The sequence below is a fragment of the Nannospalax galili genome, unplaced genomic scaffold (genome assembly GCF_000622305.1).
Source record: "Nannospalax galili isolate Female #2095 unplaced genomic scaffold, S.galili_v1.0 scaffold104, whole genome shotgun sequence".
NCBI lineage: Eukaryota > Metazoa > Chordata > Mammalia > Rodentia > Spalacidae > Nannospalax > Nannospalax galili.
This window is the reverse complement of record NW_008353596.1, coordinates 2,054,402-2,077,866: the sequence shown is the minus strand read 5'-3', so window position 1 is coordinate 2,077,866 and position 23,465 is coordinate 2,054,402. Positions and strand designations below refer to the sequence as shown.

Sequence of the window (23,465 nt, the reverse complement as noted above, 5' to 3'; positions counted from 1 at the left end):
CTTTCCAGGCATGCCCAGCCTTCATAAATGAAGACTGTTCTTGCTTTTGTCCAGCCACTAATTTATTTATGAAAACTGAGCCTAACTTTCTGACTCAGAATGGCATGTTAGCCACAAGCTGAAGAATAGTTGGGTTTGTGTTGATACACTCTAGTTTGTGATTTCAGAGTTTATGTCTTGTAGTCATTTAGGTTTTTTAAATCTTGGTACAATTCAAATAACCTCTTTTTCCCCCCTTAGAACACTTCAGTTATGGAAGATCAAAATGAAGATGAGTCCCCAAAGAAAAATACTCTTTGGCAGGTAGGAATGATAAGCTAGTGATTATTATAGCTAAGCTGCTTCCACAGCTCATGTCCTCGCTAAGGTTCAGAGCCCAGCCTTTTCTTTTCTTTGTGCAGATTTGCTGGTTTCAGAATCTACCCTATTTGACCATCTTCCCACAGGGAAGTGTTGATACTAATAGGAAATAACTTTGGAGTTTTCACAAAATTTTCAAAAGGGCAATAGTCAAAAATGTTGACTCTGTGACCAAAGATAGGGTGGTAGCCCTCTGTCATGGGAATGGCCAAAAGATACCTTTAGTTAGAAGGTAAAACCTGTGTGCCCCAAACCAGTGTCACTCAGATGGCATTTCCACTTTTGTCCCGTCTCCCACCTGCTCTTCCCCAGGACTTGCCTCTTCCTTTGATCCTCCTTGCTTGACTCTTTAGTTTCTAGAGTTTTCCTCATGTCCCCTGGGCTTTGTGATGGGAGGGCTGGAGGAATGTGTAAGTGTCGTGGTTTAGTATTTCCATTGAGCATTTTTACCTTTTTGAGGACACAAGTAAAGGCAAAACAAATCTAGAACTGAAGCCAAAGCAATGACCTGGGCTCACCTGATTTTAAACTAGAGGAAGATTAGTTAGCTAGAATATGTAGGCTCAACACATTTAAGAAGGAATGACACAGCACAGCAGTACCAGGTAGATGCTGCTGGGCTTAGCAAGGAGTGGGAAGCAGACTGTGGGAAGTGTGCTGCCCAACACTGTAGCCCCTGCTGGCCTGGAACCCATTATTTAGACCAGGCTGGCCTCAGTCTCACAGAAATCCACCTGCCTCTGCCTCCTGAGTGCTGGGATTAGATGCCTGGACAGTTTTCTTTTTTGAACATAGTGTGAAAAAGGGGATTTATACCTTATTCCACCTTAATTTTGCAGTAGATTCTCATTTACTCTGCTTTCCAACTTGCAGTTGGTTTCTTTCATCTGTAACTTCCAGGCAGTTACTTTTTTCTTGTTAATATTTTTATTTATTTATTATTTTTATGTGTATGAATGTATTGCCTGCATGTATGTGAATGCACCCGTGTCGTGCAATGCTGCAGAGATCAGAAGAGAGCTTTGGATTCCTCTGGAACTGGAGTCTTAAGGACGATTTTTAGCCACCATGTGGGTGCTGGGAATCGAACCCGGGTTCTCTGCAAGAGCAGTCAGTGCTCTTAACCGCTGAGCCATCTCTCCAGCCCCGAGGCTGTTATTTTAATGGAACACAGTACTTAAATAAGATAGTGGGTGTGAAAGTATTAGTACCATAATTACATTTAACCTGTTATGAAAGTAGTTATTTTGGAAAATTGTCACCCAAACGTAGAAATAAAACAGGAAAGAAAACATGCAATTTACAAAGATTAGACCCTTGGCATCAGGTATAGCCTTTATTTTTGTCTTGATGTGCTCTCCCTTTTATAAATTATTGTGATCATAAGACTATTAACATTCTGTATCTCACCTTTTGTTTCCTAATATTTCATAAGTGTCTCTTATTATTACAGTCTTACTTTATAAAGTGAATTTTAGTGGCTGCTCTCCTATGTAGATACGTTATAGTTTCCTTTAATAAGTGCTTGTAATTAGGCAGCAACTTCCATTTTTTCCTGTTAGAACATTATGATTAATATTTTTATGCTTAAAAATAACGTAGACTGCTCCTTCTATTCCTGCTGCTATTCATCACAGTAAGGATCTTTGTCTCTGTTTTGAGTCTTAGGAGTCTTTCTACAGGCAAAATTTAAAAATCCCTGTTCAGTGCTGCCCCCTGGTGGTACCTGGTGCCAAATGAGTTCTGAGTTAGAGGGACGGGAACTTGGACATGGGTGGTTAAGGTAAATTAAATGGAAGGGAAATGCCTTCTGACCTTGCCTCTAAATGTGGACATAAAAACCTGTTTCAAATCTGAAACTGAGAGGATTTTTGTCAAGGAAGTTGAAGGTTCCTTAGGATGTTTATAGAAGATCCCTTCCTAATATTGGTATAATAGTTTGTTGGGGGCATTCCATTAAGAAAGCTCTTATTTTATTTTATTTATTAATTATTTTATTTTATGTGTATGTGTGCACTGCCTGCATCTAGTTAAGTGTACCTGTGTCGTGCAGTGTCCGCGGAGGACAGAAGAGACACTTGGAATTACGGACAGTTGTTAGCTGCCATGTGGGTGCTGAGATTCGAACCCAGGTCTTCTGCAAGAACAGTCAGTGTTCTTAACCACTGAGCCATTTCTCCAGCCCTTAAGAAAATGCAAACAACTTTCTAGTGGAATCAGTGAACATTTTTAATTCAACTCTTTAGTTCTTAGAATTCTCTAGTGTGCTTTCTTTCTGTTATATGCAGGTAGGCTACCAGGGGAGTGGTGGACAGAGGTTTGGCTAATGTTGGACGAAAACACCGAGATGATTTTGTTTTTATAGGAAGTCACTGAGCCTGTGGTATTAATAGTAGTTATAGCTTTGAGTCTAGGGATTTAGATGATGATGATGATGATGATGATGATGATAGGGATTTAGATGATGATGGGGTGTGTGTGTGTGCGTGTGCGTGTGCACGCGCATGTGAGTACAGGGATACCCCTGCCTGTGTGAGCATATACAGAGGCGAGGGTGGGATGTTGAGTATCTTCTTATATTGCTTTCAGCCCTACTGCCTTTTCAGCTGGCCCTGGCAGCCAGTCTGCACCTCCAGCGCTAGAGTTACAGGCATGCATACCTATGTCCAGCTTTTTACATGGGTGCTGGGAATTTGAACTCAGGTCCTCATGCTTACAGAACAAGTGCTCTTACCCACTGAGTCATTTCCACAGCCCCTAGATTATTCTTTGATGCTATTATCTGAAAGTAGTATATGGCTCTTTTCTTTTCACCTTTTAGTTTTAGGGGAGAGGAGTGCTGAGATTGAACTTTCCTAGGGAACTATACCCTGAGTCCTACAGTTCCAGTTAAAATTTTGTTTTAAATTAAATGTATTTATTTGTATGTGTGTGTGCACATAGTGCATGTGTGGAGGTCAGATGACAACATACAGGAATTGGCTCTTTCCTCCCCCTATTTTGGTTCCTGGGATCAAACTCAGGGCATCAATCTTGGTGCCAAGTGCCTTACCCACTGAGCCATCTCTCTGGCCCCCAGTTTAAATGTTTGGAAAACAAACAAACATGATGATGTTATTTGTGCAGGGAAAAGTAGCTAGATGGAATGTGAAAGGCGTTGCTGTAAGGAGTCTGTTGGTCATATAGCAATTACCCATTCAGGATGAAGAATTTCGCAAGTGAGTTACCTTGGGGATGCCTATGTTCTGTTGAGGTAGACCAGGGTTCCCAGAATGATTCCTGAAATGCATTCAAGATTAGCATGCTCAGCAGCACTTAGGAGCTTGCTGGAAATATAGATTCTCAGGCTTTAGTGCAGGCAAACAGAATTAGAGTCTGTGTTAACAAGCTCTCAGCTACTCTAATGCATGCTTCAGGTGTGAGAACCATTAAAATTGATGTATAGTATTAGTTTTCCTCCATCCACAGTTTTAGTTGTCTCTTGTGCTTATGTTCAGTTATGGTCTGAAAACATTAAATGAAAAATGTCGGAAGGGCAGGGGAAAGAGTGGCTGTGCATATCCATGTAACTGTTGTTGCAGGATTTTTTTTGTTTTTTGTTTTGAGACAGTGTCTCCCTGTAGCCCCAGCTGACCTGGAACTCCCTATGTAGACCAGACTAGCCTTGAACTCACAGAGGAACTCACAGAGATCTGACTGCCTCTGCCTCCCAAGTGCTGGGATTAAAGGCATGTGCCACCACGCCCAGCAGTTATAGGATATTTTTGTGAAGTATTTTGATGTTGACAGTGATCCCTTACCATGCATAATTTATAAGCTAAACTTTATCATAGGTATGTGTATAGGAAAAATATATAGGGCTTGGCATTACCCATGGGTTAAGGCATCTATCTGGGGTCTTGGAGCATACCCCTCAAACATAAGAGAGATGGTGATTTTTAATTTTAGCTAGTCAGACAAACTGTTAATAGTCCACCAGTTGCCAGCTTGTCAAGTTAGACAGTTCCTCTAAGACGATCATCTCCAATTCAGTTGTCTAATACCAGTGTAATGTTGGAGTAAGCATTGGGGGATGGTGATTTAAGGTATCATTTAGCTTTAGAAACAGCTGTAACTTGAACATTTACTGTTGTCATTAATTTGAGGACATGAGCCCTAAATACACTTTAAATTACATAATGAATAAAGAAGTCAGTGAGACTTTAGTTTAAAGCTAGCATTTTCAGGTTCAACCCATAAAGCAAAAAGGATTTCTTTTGAAATTGGTGAAATTTCTTTCTTGCTGACTGTTGTCTCTTTTTTCCTGAAATAGATAAGTAATGGAACCTCATCTGTGATCGTCTCCAGGAAGAGGCCATCAGAGGGAAACTATCAGAAGGAAAAGGACTTATGTATTAAATATTTTGACCAGTGGTCTGAATCAGATCAAGTGGAATTTGTGGAGCATCTTATTTCACGAATGTGTCATTACCAGCATGGACATATTAACTCTTACCTGAAGCCCATGTTGCAGCGGGACTTCATTACTGCTTTACCAGGTAACTGCGCTCCTCCGGCTGGTAGCTGGGCAGTGGATGAGTGCCCAGCCTGAGAGCCTAGGAGGTGCTGAGTGGCTGTTTGTGAACGAGAAGGATGGCTTCTCTGTGAGTTATCGTTTCTTTGGGGCATCCACTGTATTTGTAAGTTAGATTTGAATTCTTCAAGTGCCATATATTAAAATGTAGTTGATGTATCTCTAGGCTATGTAGGCAGTTTCTGTGGTTAGCAGTGTTGATTGTTGGTCAGTGCTGTTGCTTTGTTTATTTTGGTGTGTGGGGTCTGCATGTTGCCTTTATATGCAATTTTAAAATGTTACGGAGTCAGGCATGGTAGCTGGTGCCTGTTATCCCAACACTCAGTAGGCTAAGGTGGGCAGGTTATTTTGAGGCCATCCCGGGATACACAGACACGGATGCACACATGCATGCATACACAGACATGCATGCACACATAGGCAGATCTATTTTTTTCTTCAGTTTGTATGTCTGCTTGGCAAGAGTCCTGAAGTTTAGAGTGTTCATTTGTACCTGAAGGGATACGTGGGAAACAGCAAAGAAATGAAGGAAGCTAGTAGTCTGCTGTAGTTCTTGGAATTTGCTTTTATGTCCTCTACCACACGGCCACCCCTCAACCCATCACGCATGTGTGCACACTTGTATTTGTGTATTTCCCTGGTTTATTAAGTTTATTTTGATGGACAAAAAGGCTTTATGTTTAGAGCAGTTTTAAGTTCTGATCAGAATTCAATGAAAACTACAGAGACTTTCCATATTCCTCTCTGTACCTGCCACCACCATGTGCATAGCCTGCCCCATTGTCAGTGTCCTGCGGCATTTGTTACCGTGTGTGAACCTCTGCTGACACATCACCACCCCGAGATCCATGGCTGACAGTAGGGTTCATTGTTGGGGACATTGGATTGTCTGGGCAGTATTTAATGACATGCACCTACCATCATTCTGCTTTGGTTTTTGGCAACATTGACCCTGTGCCCCCCATCTCAGTGTTCCATTTTAAATTTGGCGAGGTAAGATGTAGTATGCTCATTCTAAAGGGAATACTGGTCAGAGAATTTCCTCTGATATAGTCCATGTAGAGTGTTGGTTACTATTGCTGTGTAGACACAGGCCTTGAAACCACTCAAGATGGACCAGTGCCATAATCAACAGCTCCTGTCTCATCAGGCTACTGGGTGCTACACCTCTCTAGCTGTCACAAGGGAGCGTCAGGTTTCCTGCTGTTGGTACCTCCATAGACACAGGACCTGAGCTGTGGCCTTAGGCCTGGAACTTGGGCTACAGATTGATGGGACAGCTTCTCATTTCTAAGCCCTCTTCCAGGATGTCTATATTTACTTTCTACAGTGAGATTGTAGGAAATATTTGAGTTAGCTTAGAAAGGTTGGACTTCTGTTCTTTTTATGCTGAAATGTTGTCTTTCATTAGTGTCCACAGAAAGGCTAAATAGAGCCTTTTCTTCTCAGGATTATAGTATTTAATTGTTGAATCTTAGCCACCGCTTAGTCCAGTTTCTCACTGTGCAGATTAGGATGACAAGGACCAGAGATACTGGATGAAATACTTGGGTCACACAGATTGCCTATTGTGTACTAGTGTAAAATCGCAATAGCAGGCATTGGTTCCAAAGTTAGTGCAAATGATAAAATCATTCAGAGTTAAGATTACTCAGGAAAAGTCCTTAAATTGGTCCTATATTTTGAATATATCGATTATAACCCAAATCATAAAATTCACCTTTGATTTTGGAGGGTGCATGGAAAGAGAAGAGTGGAACTGTGCCTTTTGCTGCATGAGAGACAGAAGGGAGTGGGTTAGAGGAGGCGAGCTGAGTGTACAGCCCCTCTGTGCACATCGTTTGCATAGTCTGAACTCTAGAACCCTGTGAACTTGAGTTTCCAGGAAGAGTCAGAGAAACCTTTTAAGTTGATGACTGTATAGCTCTCTTTAGCACACTATCAGCTAGATGAGGCCAAGCCTCTGTTTTTCTCAAGCTGATCTGTTTATTGTTTGTTTTCTGCTGTTTCGGTTTTATTTTGTTCCCTGTAATTTGCTTTCCAAATGGTCCAGAGTGTGGGTGAACCTCTCTTATAGTCACAGAATAGCCACGAGGTGGCACTGTTGAAGTTCTTTTGATTTGTGGAGGCTGATTTTAAGCAACCCCTTCGTTTAGGGGAGTGTACAGTCTTGGAGAAGAGGCAGAACAGATGAACATGTGTTATGTATATAAATATGGTTAGTATAATTGCATACAATTCAGTTTTCATTATAGGGAATTTTAAAGCATTGTCCATATCTCTGTTAAAGTGGAATTTTGTGGTATTGAATGTTATATGAAATGAATGGACTGTTGGCTGGGACATGAAAATATTTTTGTTAAAATGCTATTTGTTTTAACAGGATTTGATCTGAACATATATACATGTGTCATTGTGTTTCATACATGTGAACCTAATAGTTGGGGACAAGCTGGCCAAGTTGATTTTTGTGTGTGTGACTCGTAGTCTCAGATTAAACTTGGCATTAGATCTTTAACCTAGACCCTGCCATAGGAACAGTATGAGAGAGACAGATCCATGTGTGCTTAGATTGAATAAAGTTGAATGATATGTAGAACAATTTCTTCTTAATCATTATACTAGTTTGGTGTCCAGTCTTTTCTGTAATGATCCTGAGTTTGAATTTTTACTGTTAAAATTGACGGTAAACTTTTGATTATGAAAAACATTAGTTTTAAGAAATTGTCTATAGTTTTGGCTTTTTAATGCTTACTATGAATATTGTACCTGTCAGTATAGGAAAAATGGAAAATGTTTGTGGTCCCTGGCTCCTTTTGGTTCAGTGGAAAAAGTGATAATTATGATACGCTTTTCTAAAAATCATGGTAAATGTTTAGTCTGCAATGTCAGTTTCTGCAGGCTAAGTTTGTGGTTTGTAAGAACTGTTGTTAAAGGGGAAATTTATACCATTTAAAATAGAGGCAGATTGTACTTCAAAAAGGATGATAAGAATTGGTGATCAGTTTGGAGAGGTATCTATGCGACTGAAATGTTGAACACTTAGCTTCCTGGTCATGGTTTATTTATTTGTCTAACCCTAAAGTAAGGATGAAAAGCCTTATGAACTGTAAATGTGATAGAGACTAAATCAAAGGTCTTGGGAGATGGGGAAGAATGATCTAAGACTGCAAGTTGGTTGCAGGATCAGAGGACACCACCTATCCTCCCATCACGGAGTGAAGAGAGTGTGATTGCCACCGCACCTGGGCTTCTGCCCCAGACCCTATACACAATAGCCTCAGTTTCCTCATCTCTGTGGCATGTGGTCAGGATTAAAGGTGGTAGGCATTACATAATCTGCCTGGTGCTAGTGGGTGCCATCTCAAAGGTGTGGGTGCTACTTTGTCATTTTGTTTCCTGGATATTTTAAGGAAAAAAATCCTTGGGTTTTGTGATCCAACTTCTTTTCACTTCCTTTCTGAGACCTTAGAGTCACATGTTCCAAGTGAAAAGTTTCCCTAGATAGACTCTAGTTGTTTGCTTTGTTTTAAAAGGTTTCTGACTTCAGATTTTACAAAGGAAGCTATGACTGGGCAAGGAAGGAGTGCAGAGGTGGGTGGGAAAGGAAGTTTCTTTGCAGCTGCTCTTTGAAAGGTATCTAAAAGTTTTTGTAATTGCATTATCTAAGGAGCTGTGTTAGATTGGCCCTCCTCAAGGGCATTGAACTGACAATCATACATGGAGTTTCATTTTGATACAGTGTTACATATTGAGCTTTGAAATTGGTGCCTTTTAATTGTTTGGATTTATTGCAGACATTTTTGCAGCCTCTTTGTGGTGCCTACAGTTAGTAGCAGCAACTGGCAGCGCGTCTTTGGAGTTGTGTGTGCAGTATTAGGACGTGTTCTTTTGAGGTCCTCACGTTGCCTTGCAGGGGGTGTTGTGATGGTGTTTACCCCTCATGATAGAGTAATGAGAGCCAGACACACTAAGTAGGAAAGTACTTAGCTTTAACACCTCAAAGCACCTTTTAGCTCTGACTAAAAGACCCCTCCCCTAATTTAGTAACCTCTTTGTCCCTAGTGGACTTGGACAGAAAAATGTCAAGATCTGTATGACTCCTCAGGGTGACTGCTTTAAGGTGCCCAAAACAAAGTTGCTTGACTCTTGTTCTTCTGAAACATTTAGGGGATATGAGGCTTATGGTAATAGAATGGAGAAGGTTAGGCTATTTTCTCTGCAGATGAAGACTCTGTAGTCTCCTTGATCATCCCTTATCAGCCCAGGAGATTTGAGGGAGAGGGAAGGAGAAAAAAGACATTTGTTGAGTATTTGTTATTAGCATTCCCAATAGTGTTGGGAGGTTCTTTCCCTGTAAAATCAGGGTATTTAGAGCATTTATCTCAGAGGGCTAATGTGCAGACTATATGAGATAATCCCTTTTGGCTTTCCTGTGCTATGGAAGATTGATATCCAAAAAGGATAATGGATTTGTAAGGCCATTCAAGTCGCTCTTGACTAAAGCCAAAATTCAAGCCAATTTATCTGGTTTGATAGTCATTACATTTCCACAGGACTAAGGCATGCTGCTCCTGGAAGGAAGAAGAGAATTTCAAGTAGTAACCAAAGGGAACACATCTATCCTCTAGGTACCACTGAGATGTGTAAATGGACTGTAATGGTTCTCGAAAGAAGAAGCAATATGTAAGGGATTTGCTTATTGGTGGCACAGTGAGCAATCAGTGGGGAAGAGGGATCAAAGAGGACCAATGAGGGATGCAGTTGCTATAGACAACAGCCCCCAGAATGTCAGAGTTGGGTGACATTTCCAAGAGAATGAATTCCTGGGGCCCCTCACCTTACATTCGATCTGACTTTAGTAGGCTGGAAGAAAGTCTGTCTGGGGATCTGTTTTTGTTGCCATACCTTTGAAAAGTAAGGGACACTAATCATATCCAACACACAAGCTTTAGCACCTCATGGTTGTAGGCTGTGCCCCCTGCAAGTTGAAGTTTGGATGCTGCTTTCCAAGTTCCTACACAGATGATGGGGACCTTGCCATTGAGACCTGGAAGAGCAACTTTCTAGTACATACTCATCTTGCTGCTTGTTTGATCTCTTATTTGAGAGGGAAATTGGTTAGGGTGTGTTTATAACCAATCAGGAGGCTCTAGTTAGCAATGCAGAAGTGATGCAAGTCATGTAAAGTGACTGTTAATGTCATGTGTGGACAAGTTCCATAAGTTAGAATAGTTCAAAGAGCCAAATGTGTTGCCCTGTGGCTAGAGGAATGCCATTAAGTGTGATTTTGATTCGATTATTATACTTGGGATAGGTGTAGACTCAGCTTGTGACCGTCAAGAGATCTGGACTCAATCCTCATGATGAGTTAGCTGTAGCAATGGAGGCTTCTGTTTGACTACACGTAGAAAATGAAGAAAGGGGTCTATGATCATGGAGATTCGCAGAAGGTATTTAGACTTTGGAGAACGACGTCAAGGACACTGAGCTCCAAATAATGTCAGATTGTCCAAAATAACTAATCCAAGAGAGTGAAAATAAATACTCAACCATTTGGGGTCATGTGCTTGAGTAGGTGGCAGTGGGAAAAAGTCTGTTTTCACTCTTGTTTCATGTGGTTTTCTTTCCTTCTGAACAATAATGTCCTTAAACAATAAAGGAAAGAAAAACTGTGGTCAAAGAAGATAATTCACAAATTTGCTTGGAGAGTGACAAGGCCTAGGATTGGGTTTTATTTAGGGCCACAGAACTTTGAGAAGTAACTGAGCAAGCCTGTGCCAGGTGCAGCTGGGCTTGTAGTCCTGAGGAGCCTGCACAGAGGAGACTGCTGAGCAGCTTTCTTGGTTTTAAGAACTGGAGAAGGTATGTCTGCTGGATGTAGCTGTTAAGTTAGATATTACTTTTTAGCACATCTGAATTTTAAAAGTTAATTGGCATCTGAAAAGATTAGATAGGGCATGTAAACCCCCTTGGGAGAGTGTAGGAGGTAAAAGCTGTTTTCTCTTGGCATTTGTTATGTGCACTTGTCATTTTTCTTTAATGGAACATGGGTCATATATGTGAAGAAAGAACACGTGCCAACCTGTGAAAGAAAGATTGCAAATATAGTAAGTACCACCAGGAGACCAAGAGAGCAACCATACCAAATTCACCTCATTTCTTTTATGGATGGGGTTATCAGACTAGTAGTAGCATAGGTCAGAAGAATGATCTAAAGATGGCAGTGTCTTCATGAGACAGTTTCTCCAGATGTTCCCGAGGACTAATTTGAGAGGTCTGGGCTTGGACAGCAGGTTACCAACCTGGTGCTCAGTGTTGGTACCCTTGAACATTAATGAAGCCTGGAAGGAAAGAGCTAGTGTTGGGTGCTGTCCTTGGTTCTGACCCATTTGATGTTTGTTCTCAATTGGGCATAAAAAGATGGTCTGTTTGCTTATTGTGCTGGTCTTCTGGATGGTAAAAACTAGAATTCTAGAGCTGCAGTGGGTGGGGCAGGTGGGACTTTGAGGGTACATAATAGTGAAGATAGCTATGAAGTGCTGCATGACCCATCCCAGCAGGCTGGACACACAGAATTAAGCGGAGTTGTTTGAATAGGCATTTGTGGGAGACCTAAGTTTGCTTTTAACTTACTCAGGGTCTGCTGTGATAAGGCCCTTGGGGGAAAGAGGTCAGTCTTTGTGTGAGTGTAAGACAATGCTGAGCAAACAGGGTAGAGGTGGTGCTGCGCAGTCTTCAGTATCAGACTGTAGCTTGGGTGTTAGGTCTAGTCCAGAATAGAACTAGCCTATGAAAGGCCTGGGAACCAAAGTCTGTAGTCTGTGTCATTCTGAGATTTGCAGACAACCTCAGCTTGCAAAGCAAGCCTGTCTTCCTCCCTCCCTCCCTCCTTCCTTCTCTCCCCTTCTTTCCTCCCTCCCTCTAGAATAACAGGCTTGCATCACCATACCTGACTTGGAAAGCATATCGCATTTGTCATTTTGTTTTGATCTTTTCAAAATAAGAAAGTATGGCCCATGCATTATATAGACGAGGAAACTCAGGCACTGAAAGTTAAGCGACTGCCCTCCTCCCTTGTGGTTAACACTGAGCTTAGTGCTGCTGCACCACCTCTACTTATTTTGAAAAAGACAACATTAACCCTGTAGGGTGCTTTATTTACTGTCTCTGAAATCTTTTCATCTATCTGCTCTTAGGTAAGGTGATAAAGGGCAGCTGCTGATGATTACCATTTTGTAGAAATCTAAGGCCCAGGGTTGTTTTAGCATTGGTTTCATGTCAAAAAGCTAGTGAGAAGAGCTAGTAATCGGTGCTTTCCGGACATGATTTTTGAATGTTCTGTGTGCTATGTTTCTGTCTCTGCATAGAATAGGCTTGGGGTTGAGTTTTATTTCTTGTAGCTATAGACAGAGGACACACCTCAAACTACAAGAAGGGGCTTGACAGATGGTGACAATGCTGCCCTAGTTACCTTCCCATGATAAATAAAGTTCAACAGAGCTGAATCTTGAATGAATCTCTTTGCAAGGCCCTTGCATTATGTGGGTTTATCTATTATTACGGTGGTGGCGGTGGTGGTGGTGGTGGTATGCATGCTGTATCATGGTGAGCATGTAGAGATCAGAGGACACTTTTGGGAGTCAGTTATCTCCTTCCACTGGGTTACTGGAATCATGTGGCAAGTACTTTATACGTTGAGCCTTCTGGCAGGCCCTTGTGTGGAATTTTGAACTCAGTATCCCAAGTTCTAAAATTAGTAGGCATGTGGCTGTTGTTTTTGAGGGGGTCTTCCTGTGTGCCCAGGAGCAGAAAGAAGATATCCACAAATGGTTGGAGTGGGTGGGGATGAGAAAATTGACAAAATACATCTAAAGCACTTGAATTCTTGGTTTGTCTTTGGGTCAGTCTCACCTGTGTGGTCTCCTTAGCTCTGAGGGATTCAGGATGGGATGTGGTTTATTGTGAGAGATAAGAATAAGGGCAATGAGCAGATTTTTGAAGCAGGAAGCCTGAGTTCTAGGTATGGCTTCACCACTGAGTATAGCCTGAGGGCTTTACCTCTTGGTGCCTTACCTATAAATTTTGGGGAGTCTTTGTTCCATGGGGCTTTTGCAAGAAAATGAAAATAAGTCTCCTAGTATCTAAATAGATAGAGCTGTCCTAGGGCAGTCTTCACACAGAGAGCAGTTCTATCAGCTGTGCAAGTTTAGGAGTCTTTCCATCTTTTGCTATTAGGTATTTACCTGGTTCTGGATTTCTGATCTGTGTCCATCTCCCTGCCCATTCCATCATTCCCTTTCTGTTTTGTAGAGCAAGGCTTAGATCACATAGCAGAAAACATTCTTTCCTACCTGGATGCCAGGTCTCTCTGTGCAGCAGAGCTTGTGTGTAAGGAATGGCAGCGCGTGATCTCAGAAGGGATGCTTTGGAAGAAGCTAATTGAGAGAATGGTGCGCACTGACCCTCTGTGGAAGGGACTCTCGGAAAGAAGAGGGTGGTAAGTACTCAGTGCTTGTTTGCTTCTTTTGACATGTGTTCAGCTTGATTACTCAAGGCAGTAACACTTGAGATGTGTCAGCTTGTTTTGACCCAGGAGGAAAGGTAAGTAGTGGTGAGGAGGTAGAAAGCTGTGAGAATTTTCCTTCGGGCAGATACATTTATTAATTATTGCAAAGTTTTGAATACCTCAAATGAGTGATTCAGCTTTTCAAAACTATGGATTTATGCCTTTTCCTTAGGTAATGATCTTATTACAAAAAAATAGAGAAGAAACTATGAGAGTCAAGCAAATGTTATTTGTGTGTTCATTTTTGTGGTGCTGGGGATTGAACCTAGGTCCTCACTGCTCCAGGCTAGTGCTTTACCACTGAGCTATATCCCCAGCTTACATAATGCCATTTGCTATTATTGCTCCTGGTTGAAAATGGGAAGCATAGCTATCAGAGTTCTGAGAAAAATACATGGACTAAATGCAGCTTTATAGCTCTACATGTCAGTAAGCTGGCTTGGTCAGCACAGAGAAAGAGCTACAGACAAGAGGTACAGGGGTGGGGAGAGCGAGGGTTAGGGCTAAGTTTTCTTTATGGGAGGAGGTTTGATATGGGCTAAGACTTTTCAAAAAGCAGCAGTAGCGTTTATTAAACTAAAATGAAAAGCATGAGTCTGTGTATGATGGTACTCAGCATCACGTAAGAACTAAACTGTGTCTAACATGCAGCTGTACTTGTCAGAATTCCTACTTTTGAACTGTTCGAGCTTAGTGCAGGAAAGACGTGAAGCGTACAGTATCTTAGGAAGCGCCATGTTTAAATGAGACCCACTCTTCCATGTGCAAAAATGTAACATCTGTTTGTTTCATTTGCCAGGGATCAGTACCTGTTTAAAAACAGACCTACAGATGGCCCTCCCAACTCATTTTATAGATCATTATACCCAAAGATTATCCAGGATATAGAGGTAACTTTATCATTTATCTGTTTGATATCCTCTTTGGGTCTTGTTCTTGACTTTTTATGTTAAAGTGGGTTTTTGTTCTAACATCTCGGAACTCACGACATTTGTTTAAAGTAGAGCTTTTGGAATAAATGTCAGTGTGTAATCAATCAGTAGCTATTTTTCAAAGCTGATCATGCCTTTTGGGGGAAATTTAAACTAAAACAACAACAACAACAGCAAAAAAACACTTTTAAAACATGAAAAGCTTCGGTGAGGCCACCAGTTCGTTAAAACCTTAATCCAAAATCAACTTTGAATTCTAACTTGATACATTTTCCAATCCAAGGCCCAGTTTTTAAGGCAAATACAGTCTTATCTTTGATAGAGAAAGCATATTTGCAGCTTCCTCTGTAAATCATGCTAGTTTTTCTTAAAAATGACCCCTATTATGCTAAGCAGTCATGGAGTGGGTTTATGGAGTAGCTCAGGCTTCTGGACCATTATGGATGTAAGTGTAACTTGAGACCAGTAGAGCTGTGCACTTGATGAGATATGCTAGTGTTTGTGTTGTCCATGTGCTCTACTTAGCTCACCTTGTTATTTAGGCCTTTTCCTTGAACCGGGAAAGATCTGCATAGGCATTTTTCATCAACTCTTTCGCATGCGTTCTTGGCTGGGCTTGGTTACTTCATGAACTATTTCCTCTTTGGCAGAAAAGTTTAGCCTTCACCAGGCTTTGCTGTGACTCCCATAAAGTTACACTCAATTTCCGAAACGTGAAGTAATACTCTCCCCAGGTGATAGACATAAAAGTTATTGTGCCAGAATTCAATAATGGAGAAACATGCTTTTTTGGAGTCCTGTCCCCTCTCCCCTTTTAGACAGATGTGAACCAATGGATCCATTCCATTGATGGCAAGTCTCTGTGCAACTAGAGTATCATTATTTAAAAAACAAGCTTTTGTCTTATTTTTTCCAAAGTGACCTAAAAAAAAAACCCAATCTTTTAGGGAGGGTTGAATAATTTATAACTTTTGCCAGATAAATCATAAAGCTTAGGAGTTAAGTTGACTCACTGCTGGTTCAAAACTTGCAATAGATTGCCCCTATAGTGTTAGTAGGTGAGACAGTGTTAACTGTAGTCGTAGGTTAATGTTATGTGTATTTCAGGAGAGAGGGGCTGCCTCTTACCTCCAGATAGATGCACTAAAGCATTACTTGTATATACGTCTCAAAAACATTGCTCTCTGTTCTTTGGCGGGGGGTGGCTATTTACAGACTATCTCCAAATATCCTTGAGTAATCTTAACAAGTCATCTGTTTTGAGATGGTTGCTGTTTAAAGCCAGCAAACCATTAATAAACAGGAACTCTGGAGAAATTTAGCCAGTCGAGGTTTGGTGATTTTTTAAAAAACTTTTATTTTTATTTTATGTGTATTGCGTGTATTGCCTGCGTGTAAGTAAGTGCACCCATGTTGTGCAATGCCCACAGAGGACAGAGGAGGCTGTTGGATCCCCTGGGACTGGAATTACGGACAGTTGTTAGCTGCCATGTACGTGCTGGGATTCGAACCTGGGTCTTCTGCAAGAATAACCAGTATTCTTAACCACTGAGCCATCTCTCCAGCCCCTGATACAGATTATTTTATTTAATCCTCATGACTACTGCTATAATTGACAATCTGTGACACTACCTACCGTAGCTATTTCCTCGGGCTGAAATAATACTTTTGAGCTAGCAGAGAAGGCAGATGTGAGGGGAAATGGAGGCATAGGGGGAAACCTTGTTTGACACAAAACCTCCACATCACGGTGGTCTTCCTAGTGGTTCTTAACTTGTGGTTTGGGAAAACCCACTGACTGACCACAAGAGTCTTCTCCAGATTTTTGTGGGCTGTTTCTTAGTAAAGGGAATGATGTTTGTACTTCAGTGCACTTGCTAATAGTCGTGGTGACAGAACAGTATGCACTAATAGAGCCCTCACTTGTACTTTGAGCACTCACAGATACTTTGTTTAGCAGTTTATAATGAATTTTCTCATTAAACAGTCTTTAAAAAATATTTTATTTATTATTTTTATTTTATGTGTATGGTGTATTGCCTGCATGTATGTGAGTGCACCCGCGTCGTGCAGTGCTGTGGAGGTCAGAAGAAGGCTTCAGATTCGCCTGGAACTGGAGTTAGAACAGGTCATAGCTGCCATGTGGGTGCTGGGAATCGAACCGGGTCCTCTGCAAGAGCAGTCAGTGCTCCTAACCGCTGAGCCATCTCCCCAGCCCCTCATTAAACAATCTTAACAACCTGAAAGTAGGTCAAATCCATATTTAAAATTGAAGGAATATAGTCAAAGGTTAAATTTCTTATTCTGGATCACACAGTTATCCAAAGTGTTATAGTCTATGACCAACCGCATATTATTTTGCCCTTCATAAAAGAGTTTTGCAGTGTAGATCAAAGGTACCATCACAGAATAGAGTTCTTCTCCTCTCTTTGGGGAATACTCTTTATTCTGTACAGAGCAGATGTACATGTGGAAATTCTTCCACTAGGGAGCCCTAGATCAGAAAGTGACATACCAAGATGAACTTGGCTCTGCCCACAGTGGTAGTGTGAACCCTCATCAACAGGGCATCATACTATCACTCTCGTGCTATACCATGAGCAGTTCAGGGCCAGGCAGGGGGCATGGATTATCATTAGTTTTTTATAAGGCCCATACTTTTACCCCATCTGTAATAAAGGAAAAGTGAGACTAGAAGAAGCTTTAGAACATGCTCTGTAGTTACATAGTTATGTAGAAGAGATGGGCTTCAGCGGAGATCTGCCTGGCCCTAGGCTTGAGTTATTTTCTTATTTTTAAAGTAGAAAATTCATGAAGTGAAGAAAGGCATGTTTTATGGCTGCAGAGTGTCAGCTTAGTCTTCCCATTTTCGAAAGCTCAAAGTGTGTGAGCACTCAGCGTCCTTGGCTGTCATTTGAGTTGAGTGTTGGACTGTGAGTTAAGATTACTTGGCCTCAATGTAGTAACATCATGGGAAAGGAAGAATGTAAAAGATTTTAAGCATTTTGCCAAAAGGTAAAGGAACACCAAGTGAATGTCAGTCAGGTGAATGTTCACACCGCTCCCTCGTTACTCATGCACAGCTTCTGGGTCTGCGCCCCCCCACCCCCGGTCTACAAAGTGGCCACTTCACAACAGGTTTTCCCGTTTTTTCTTCTTCCTTTATCTTGACAGCTTTTCCTGTGCTGACTCCTGAAATTTATCCATTCCCAGGTTGGGCTCTGATGAGCAGAATAAATGTTTGTCTCTGAACTTTACACTTCTACACTGACACATCAGAAATTGGCTAAAGTTTAAGGAAAAAGTAGACAACCTTGTTCCATGTGGCTAGCCCCTGTTATTCAGAAAATGAGGATGTGAGAAAGTCTGGGGAGAATAAGTACTCTCTCTTAGCTTTCTGCACAGGGTCACCTCTCCTGGGTATTCTTACTACACAGAGGGTTTCTAGGACCTCTAAATTGAGAAGGAATTCCTAGAAAATCTGAGGCTTGTTCTGCCGAGAGGAAGACACATTCTCCTTTGTTATCTAGAGTCCTGCTGGCTTTGTGTTTAAGGGTGGCTTATTGCTAGACACTTGGATGGAATGATTTAATTTAACCTTTAAGGTGTCAAAACTGAGATTCTTCCTTCCTTGGCTCTTTTTGCTTTTCCATGCCCCTAAGTGCCCCTCTCTGGGCAGATAGGAATTGCTGTTACAGGCAAAAGTGTTGATACCCTGAACTTGGGTTTTTCATTTTTGGTATTTCAGAGTAGTGATGCCCTCATGTGATAGAAATTTCATGTGGTATACCTTTCCCCTCTCTTTATACTGATTGGATAAATGGCTTTGAAGCACTCTCCTTGGAACGGACCATTGGGAAAATGATGATGTATTGTGTCACACCTTTTGATAAACCACATTATATCTAGGGAAAGGGGAAAGCTTTTTTGTGGTCTGAAAACTTAATATTAACATTGTCCTGACTAGAAAATGCTGAAACTTGCCCACCCACCCAGTTTTGTTTAGGCTTCTAAAAATAATGTTATTCCTCCATACTCAGACATCTGTTTTCACTCTATTGCCAATTTAAATGCTGCTGTATACTCTGTGTATCATGGCTACTTTCCCAGTATTTTGAAAATTTGCGTAGGGTAAGGGGATTTTACAAGTTCTTAAAAACATGAACTACTTCTCTACAGTAGCTATGCCACATGATGGCTAAGTGACACAGCAGGTGTCCCATGATTAGAGAGGGCACTGTGAGTGACTTAGTTCTTGCTGCTGGCATTCAGGTAATAGTTGAGTTCCATGTGAAGGCTGTATACTTTCTTGGGCCTGCTAGGAAACACAAGCCATCAGCAATAAATATCGACTAGACCAACACAATAATTCCTAGCAGTTTGAGGAGAAGCCCCCCACTCCCCCAACCTTTTTTAATTACAGCCCGCTGTTTTTGGTCAGTGTTCTGAACAGACTGTGATAACACATATGTAATCTTACTTGATCCCTTTATAGTTTTGAGGGAGCAAATTCTACTATTCCTGTTTTACAGAGGAGGAAACTGCTGCTCAGACAGTCTGAGTCATTGGCCAAGGCAGCTACTTGACTTAGGTATTTTCTACCACCAAGGGCTGCCTGCCAGTCTTAAAGATCTAAGTTTTTCTAAAAACGACCTGGCTGAGAAGAATTCAAGTGAGAGTTGAGGTTGTCGGACATGGTGGTAGTATTTTGGGTAGGCACAATCAGCAGCAAGGGCTGCTTTTGTGTGTGGGTGGCCTTGAGAACTGAGGTCAGGCAGTCTCAGGAGTGTCCCAGTGGCTGCACAGCTTGTCAGGGACTCCCTGTTGGGTTCTAGCAAGCTATACTTGTCTTGGGATTCAGGAACCTAATGAATTTTAAATTGTTCTTACTGGGAACTTCCCCAAATGGCCCACCAAGAATCATTTGTAAACCTTTTCTTAAAACTTAGAAATATTATCCTAGAAAGTTAGGTTCCTTATTAGCATGGAGGAGCTAAGCCATAGCCTGACTTGCATTGGCTTAGAATAGAAGTATGATAACCTGGCAGAGCTCCTGAGAAGCCCTGTCTTCTCCCTGCTGTTGGAGGTCAGTAGATGGGACAGTTCGGCTTTAATATTGGGCTCTTCTCCATTGGGATGGCTCAGGAGCTGATACGCCCACCATGGGCTGACTGTGTGGTCTCGCTTTGGCTCCTCAGCCTCATCTGCTCTCTTGTATCTCCAGTGTGGAATGTTTTCCCTTCTAAATCTTATACAGTAGTAAATATGCCTTTCTTACCCATTGACATACAAAGTAAGAAAGCTAGTTAGAGTCTAAAACAATTGTCTTTTAAATCTAAGGACAGTTATGCAAATTTTAAAAATTGTTGCTTTATTTTTATTTCATTTGTGTGATTTCATTTGTGTGATTGCCTGCATGTGTGTATGTATACCACATGTATGCAGTGCCTACCAAAGCCGGAAGAGGGAGTCAGATTCCTTGGAACTGGAGCTAAGGATGGTTGTTAGCCACCTTGTGGGTGCTAGGAACCTAACCCCGATCCTGTGCAAGAGCAGTCAGTGCTCTTAACTGCTGAGCCATCTCTCCAGTCACCAAATATGTTTGATTTTTTAAATTTTATGTATGAGTGTTTTCCCTGCATGTATGTTAATACACCCATGTTGTGCATTGCCCATAGAAGTCGAAGGAGGGCATTGATCCTCTGGAACTGGAGTTACAGACCATTGTTAGCTGCCATGTGGGTGCTAGGAACTAAACCTAGGGTCCTCTGGAAGAACAGCCAAGTGCTTTTTACCCCTAAGCCATCTCCCCAGCCCAGCTATGCAAATTTAAAAACAATGTCTAATCTGCATAAAGTATGCTCTGCATTCAGTACTTTGGGTTTAAGCGGACTCACATTCTGTATCAGCTTCTGTGGCTTCCCAAGAGTGTCTGTCACCTGAACATAGGTAACTTGTCTAAAGTTACTGGCTAGGAAGAGATTAGTTACTAGTACCTTGATGCAGTACTACCCCTGTCCCCCTAAGCCTGCTTTTACTGTGCCTACCTCCAGCTGGATAGCACTTGTCCGTTTCCCACCTCCTTCTACTTGGGTCTGTCTGTGTCTGGACTTGACTTGCTGTTCTCTCCAGCCCCTTGCCAGGGGTACTTGGGTTAACCCAGGTGTTAGAGTACCAGGCATAAATTGCCTCCTATTGAGCAGGTCTTATGTCTAGATAGCTAGCTGTTGCTTATCCCCCAGATAAAAGTGCCACTATTGTATCATTGGGGCGCTGGTCACTGTGGTTCATCAGCTGTACAGCTGGGTGGCACTAGTGATTGCTTTCTCCCTTGGCAGCTTGAATAGCACCTTCAGATACTATGATAGATAGTATATCAGATACTATGGTCCTCGGGGAGGAGGCTTCCAGGTCAGTTCCAGATCGTTGTGCAGTGCTTGCAAATAAGAGGCTGTTGGATCCCCTAGAACTAGAGTTATAGACGATTGTTAGCCACCATGTGGTACTAGGAGCTGTACCTGGGTCCTCTGGAAGAACAGCCAGTGCTCTTAACCGCTGAGCCATCTCTCCAACCCCAGGTGGCAGTCTTTTGCCAAATATTTTAATTGGCATTAGAAGATGAATCAGTGAGTTATTTATTTGTATATTTTGGGTGCAAATGACATTCTTTAAACATATTGAATTCTGTCTAGGCCATTTCAGATCTAACCCAAAACTCATTGGAAATCCTACAGTAGCTGCCAGGCAGGCAGGGAAAGTTTGAGAAAAAACATTGTTGGCTAATGTCTTCCTTGGAAAAGAGCATGATTCCTATCCACAGACAGTTATGCAAACCAAAATTGGGGTATCAGTGGTATGCTGCTTCTGGAAGCAGCACTAAATTCTGAAACCTAATAGAATGGTTGATTCACAAAAACTCATCTCTTGCCTCCCTTTTTCCCTAGACTATAGAATCTAACTGGAGGTGTGGACGACACAACTTGCAGAGGATTCAGTGCCGCTCTGAAAATAGTAAAGGTGTCTACTGTTTACAGTATGATGATGAAAAGATTATCAGTGGCTTACGAGATAATTCCATTAAGGTGAATGACTGCATTTGTGAGTTACTTTTAGAATGGTGGGTTGGGCATTTGGTACTAGCATGTGGCTCTTTCTCTGTTACTGCATACTGGTCTTTAATCTGTTCTCAGTGTTGGCCGTTCCCGGGGTGGTTCAGAAGAACTGGAGTTAATAACATTTCTCTGTCACTCACAGGGACCCTGAGTCAGCTCACTTCTCAGCATCTGAGCACACTCAGGTCCCATGTAAATAGAAAATGCCCTGGCATCGCAGGACCCTTCCTTAAGTGCTTGGCCAGCCGATGGCAGTATTGCGGGTTTGCTTGGGTACCTTTTATGGTTTCTGAGAAAAGCTCACATGGTAATAGGGGAAAACACTGGAGCAACTTACTGTTTCCATTCACTTTTCAACAGTAGATAAACGGGATTGTCATATTTAGTCTCCTTTGACAGAGGGTATGGCAGTTTTTTTAGCTTTGTTTCTAGCTTACTTCCTTATACTTATTACAACATTGGAGGTTTTTTAAGGTTTTTAAAAGTTAAAATTTACATAACAGAAAGTTTATTCTTTCTGATGTAAAATCAGACACATAAATGTAAATTACTGAAATGGCAGTGAGGACACAGAGAATAGTTCTGTTGTCTCCTCAGAGTCCCCTTCATACTCCCTTGCCCTGGCGACCAGTGCTCTTCTTTTCCCCATCTCTGTGATGTTTAGTTTTTCCAGCATGTCCCTGATGTGCATTTGTACAACGTGCAACAAACTTCTGAGTCCAGCTTCTTGTACTTAGTACAAGTGTATTTACGATTCATCTCTGTTACGTTTAGCAATATTTCATTACTCTTTTATTGCAGAGTAGTCTTCCATTTTACTGGATGTACCACAGTGTGCTTCTCCGTTTAGTTGCAGGATGAGTGTACTTTGTGTAGTTTCTCACAGTTCTGAATGAAGTCTCTAAATACATGCATGCAAGTCTTTGTGAAAGCTTTAGCTTTCAGTGCACTTCAGTGCAAACCTGGGAGCAGGATTGCTGTCAAATACGCTAGAATGTTCTTGGGTTTAGTGATGACATTTTAGCTGTAATACCAGACGCATGATCTGTGAAGGGAGAATTAGGCTAGATTTCATTAAAATTAAACTTTTCTGTTCTGTGAGAAACCTCAGGCTTCAGACTGGCAGAAAATTAGACTATCTGATAAAGTAGTACTATCCAAAATGTACAAAAAACTTGAAAAAATTCAATATTAAGAAAATAAGACATTTTATGGGGCTGGAGAGATGGCTCAGCAGTTAAGAGCACCGACTGCTCTTGCAGAGAACCTGGGTTCAATTCCCAGCACCCACATGATGGCTACAAACCGTCCTTAACTCCAGTTCCAGGGGAATCCGAAACCCTCTTCTGACCTCCATGGCATTGCATGACACAGGCGCTGGCGACACACTCATACAAATAAAATAAAAATAATAAAATATTTTAAAAAAAGAAAATGAGACATTTAAAAAAACAGGCAAAGACCTTAATAGATACCTCACCAAAGAAAATATACAGACAGCAAGCCAATATGTGCAGAGATGTGCCACGTCATAAACTGCCAGAAGAGCTCAAATAAAGTACAGTGGGAGCACTATATACTCATCAGCTCTAACAGCAGCAGGTGCTGTTGGGGAACTGGAGCAGAAGCAGCAGCCTTGTCCACTGCTCATGGGAACATGAATGTTCCAGCCGCTTTTGGAAGCCAGTCTAAGCATGCTCTGATCGTGTGAAAGCAGTTGCATTTACTTAGTATTTACTCAGAGGAGTAAATACTTAAATCCCCCCAAACTTGCACACACATTCATAGCAGCTCTGATCATAATTGCCCACACCTTGAAGTGAGCATGTGCCCGCCCTGTAGCAGTGAGCAGGTAAACTGTGGTGCGCCCAGGAGTGGGGTCATTTCCAGCACCAGGAAGAGACGTGGAGAAACCTTCA

The 23,465-nt window shown here is 41.7% G+C and overlaps 1 protein-coding gene across 7 annotated transcripts in view; it reads left to right on the top strand.

Annotated features, from left to right (window-relative positions):
* Fbxw11 (F-box and WD repeat domain containing 11) overlaps positions 1 to 23,465 on the top strand; it is a 141,163-nt gene that overhangs the window by 68,324 nt on the left and 49,374 nt on the right. For 4 of the 7 annotated variants that reach the window (XM_029554859.1, XM_008850760.3, XM_008850763.3 and 1 more), the window contains 5 exons: positions 241 to 303; positions 4,673 to 4,898; positions 13,247 to 13,433; positions 14,302 to 14,392; positions 21,379 to 21,516. In XM_029554859.1, coding sequence (XP_029410719.1) covers positions 241 to 303; positions 4,673 to 4,898; positions 13,247 to 13,433; positions 14,302 to 14,392; positions 21,379 to 21,516 — 705 coding nt within the window. The remainder of the gene's footprint in view (positions 1 to 240; positions 304 to 4,672; positions 4,899 to 13,246; positions 13,434 to 14,301; positions 14,393 to 21,378; positions 21,517 to 23,465) is intronic. The other 3 variants (XM_029554860.1, XM_008850758.3, XM_017802641.2) reach the window with 1 other exon arrangement.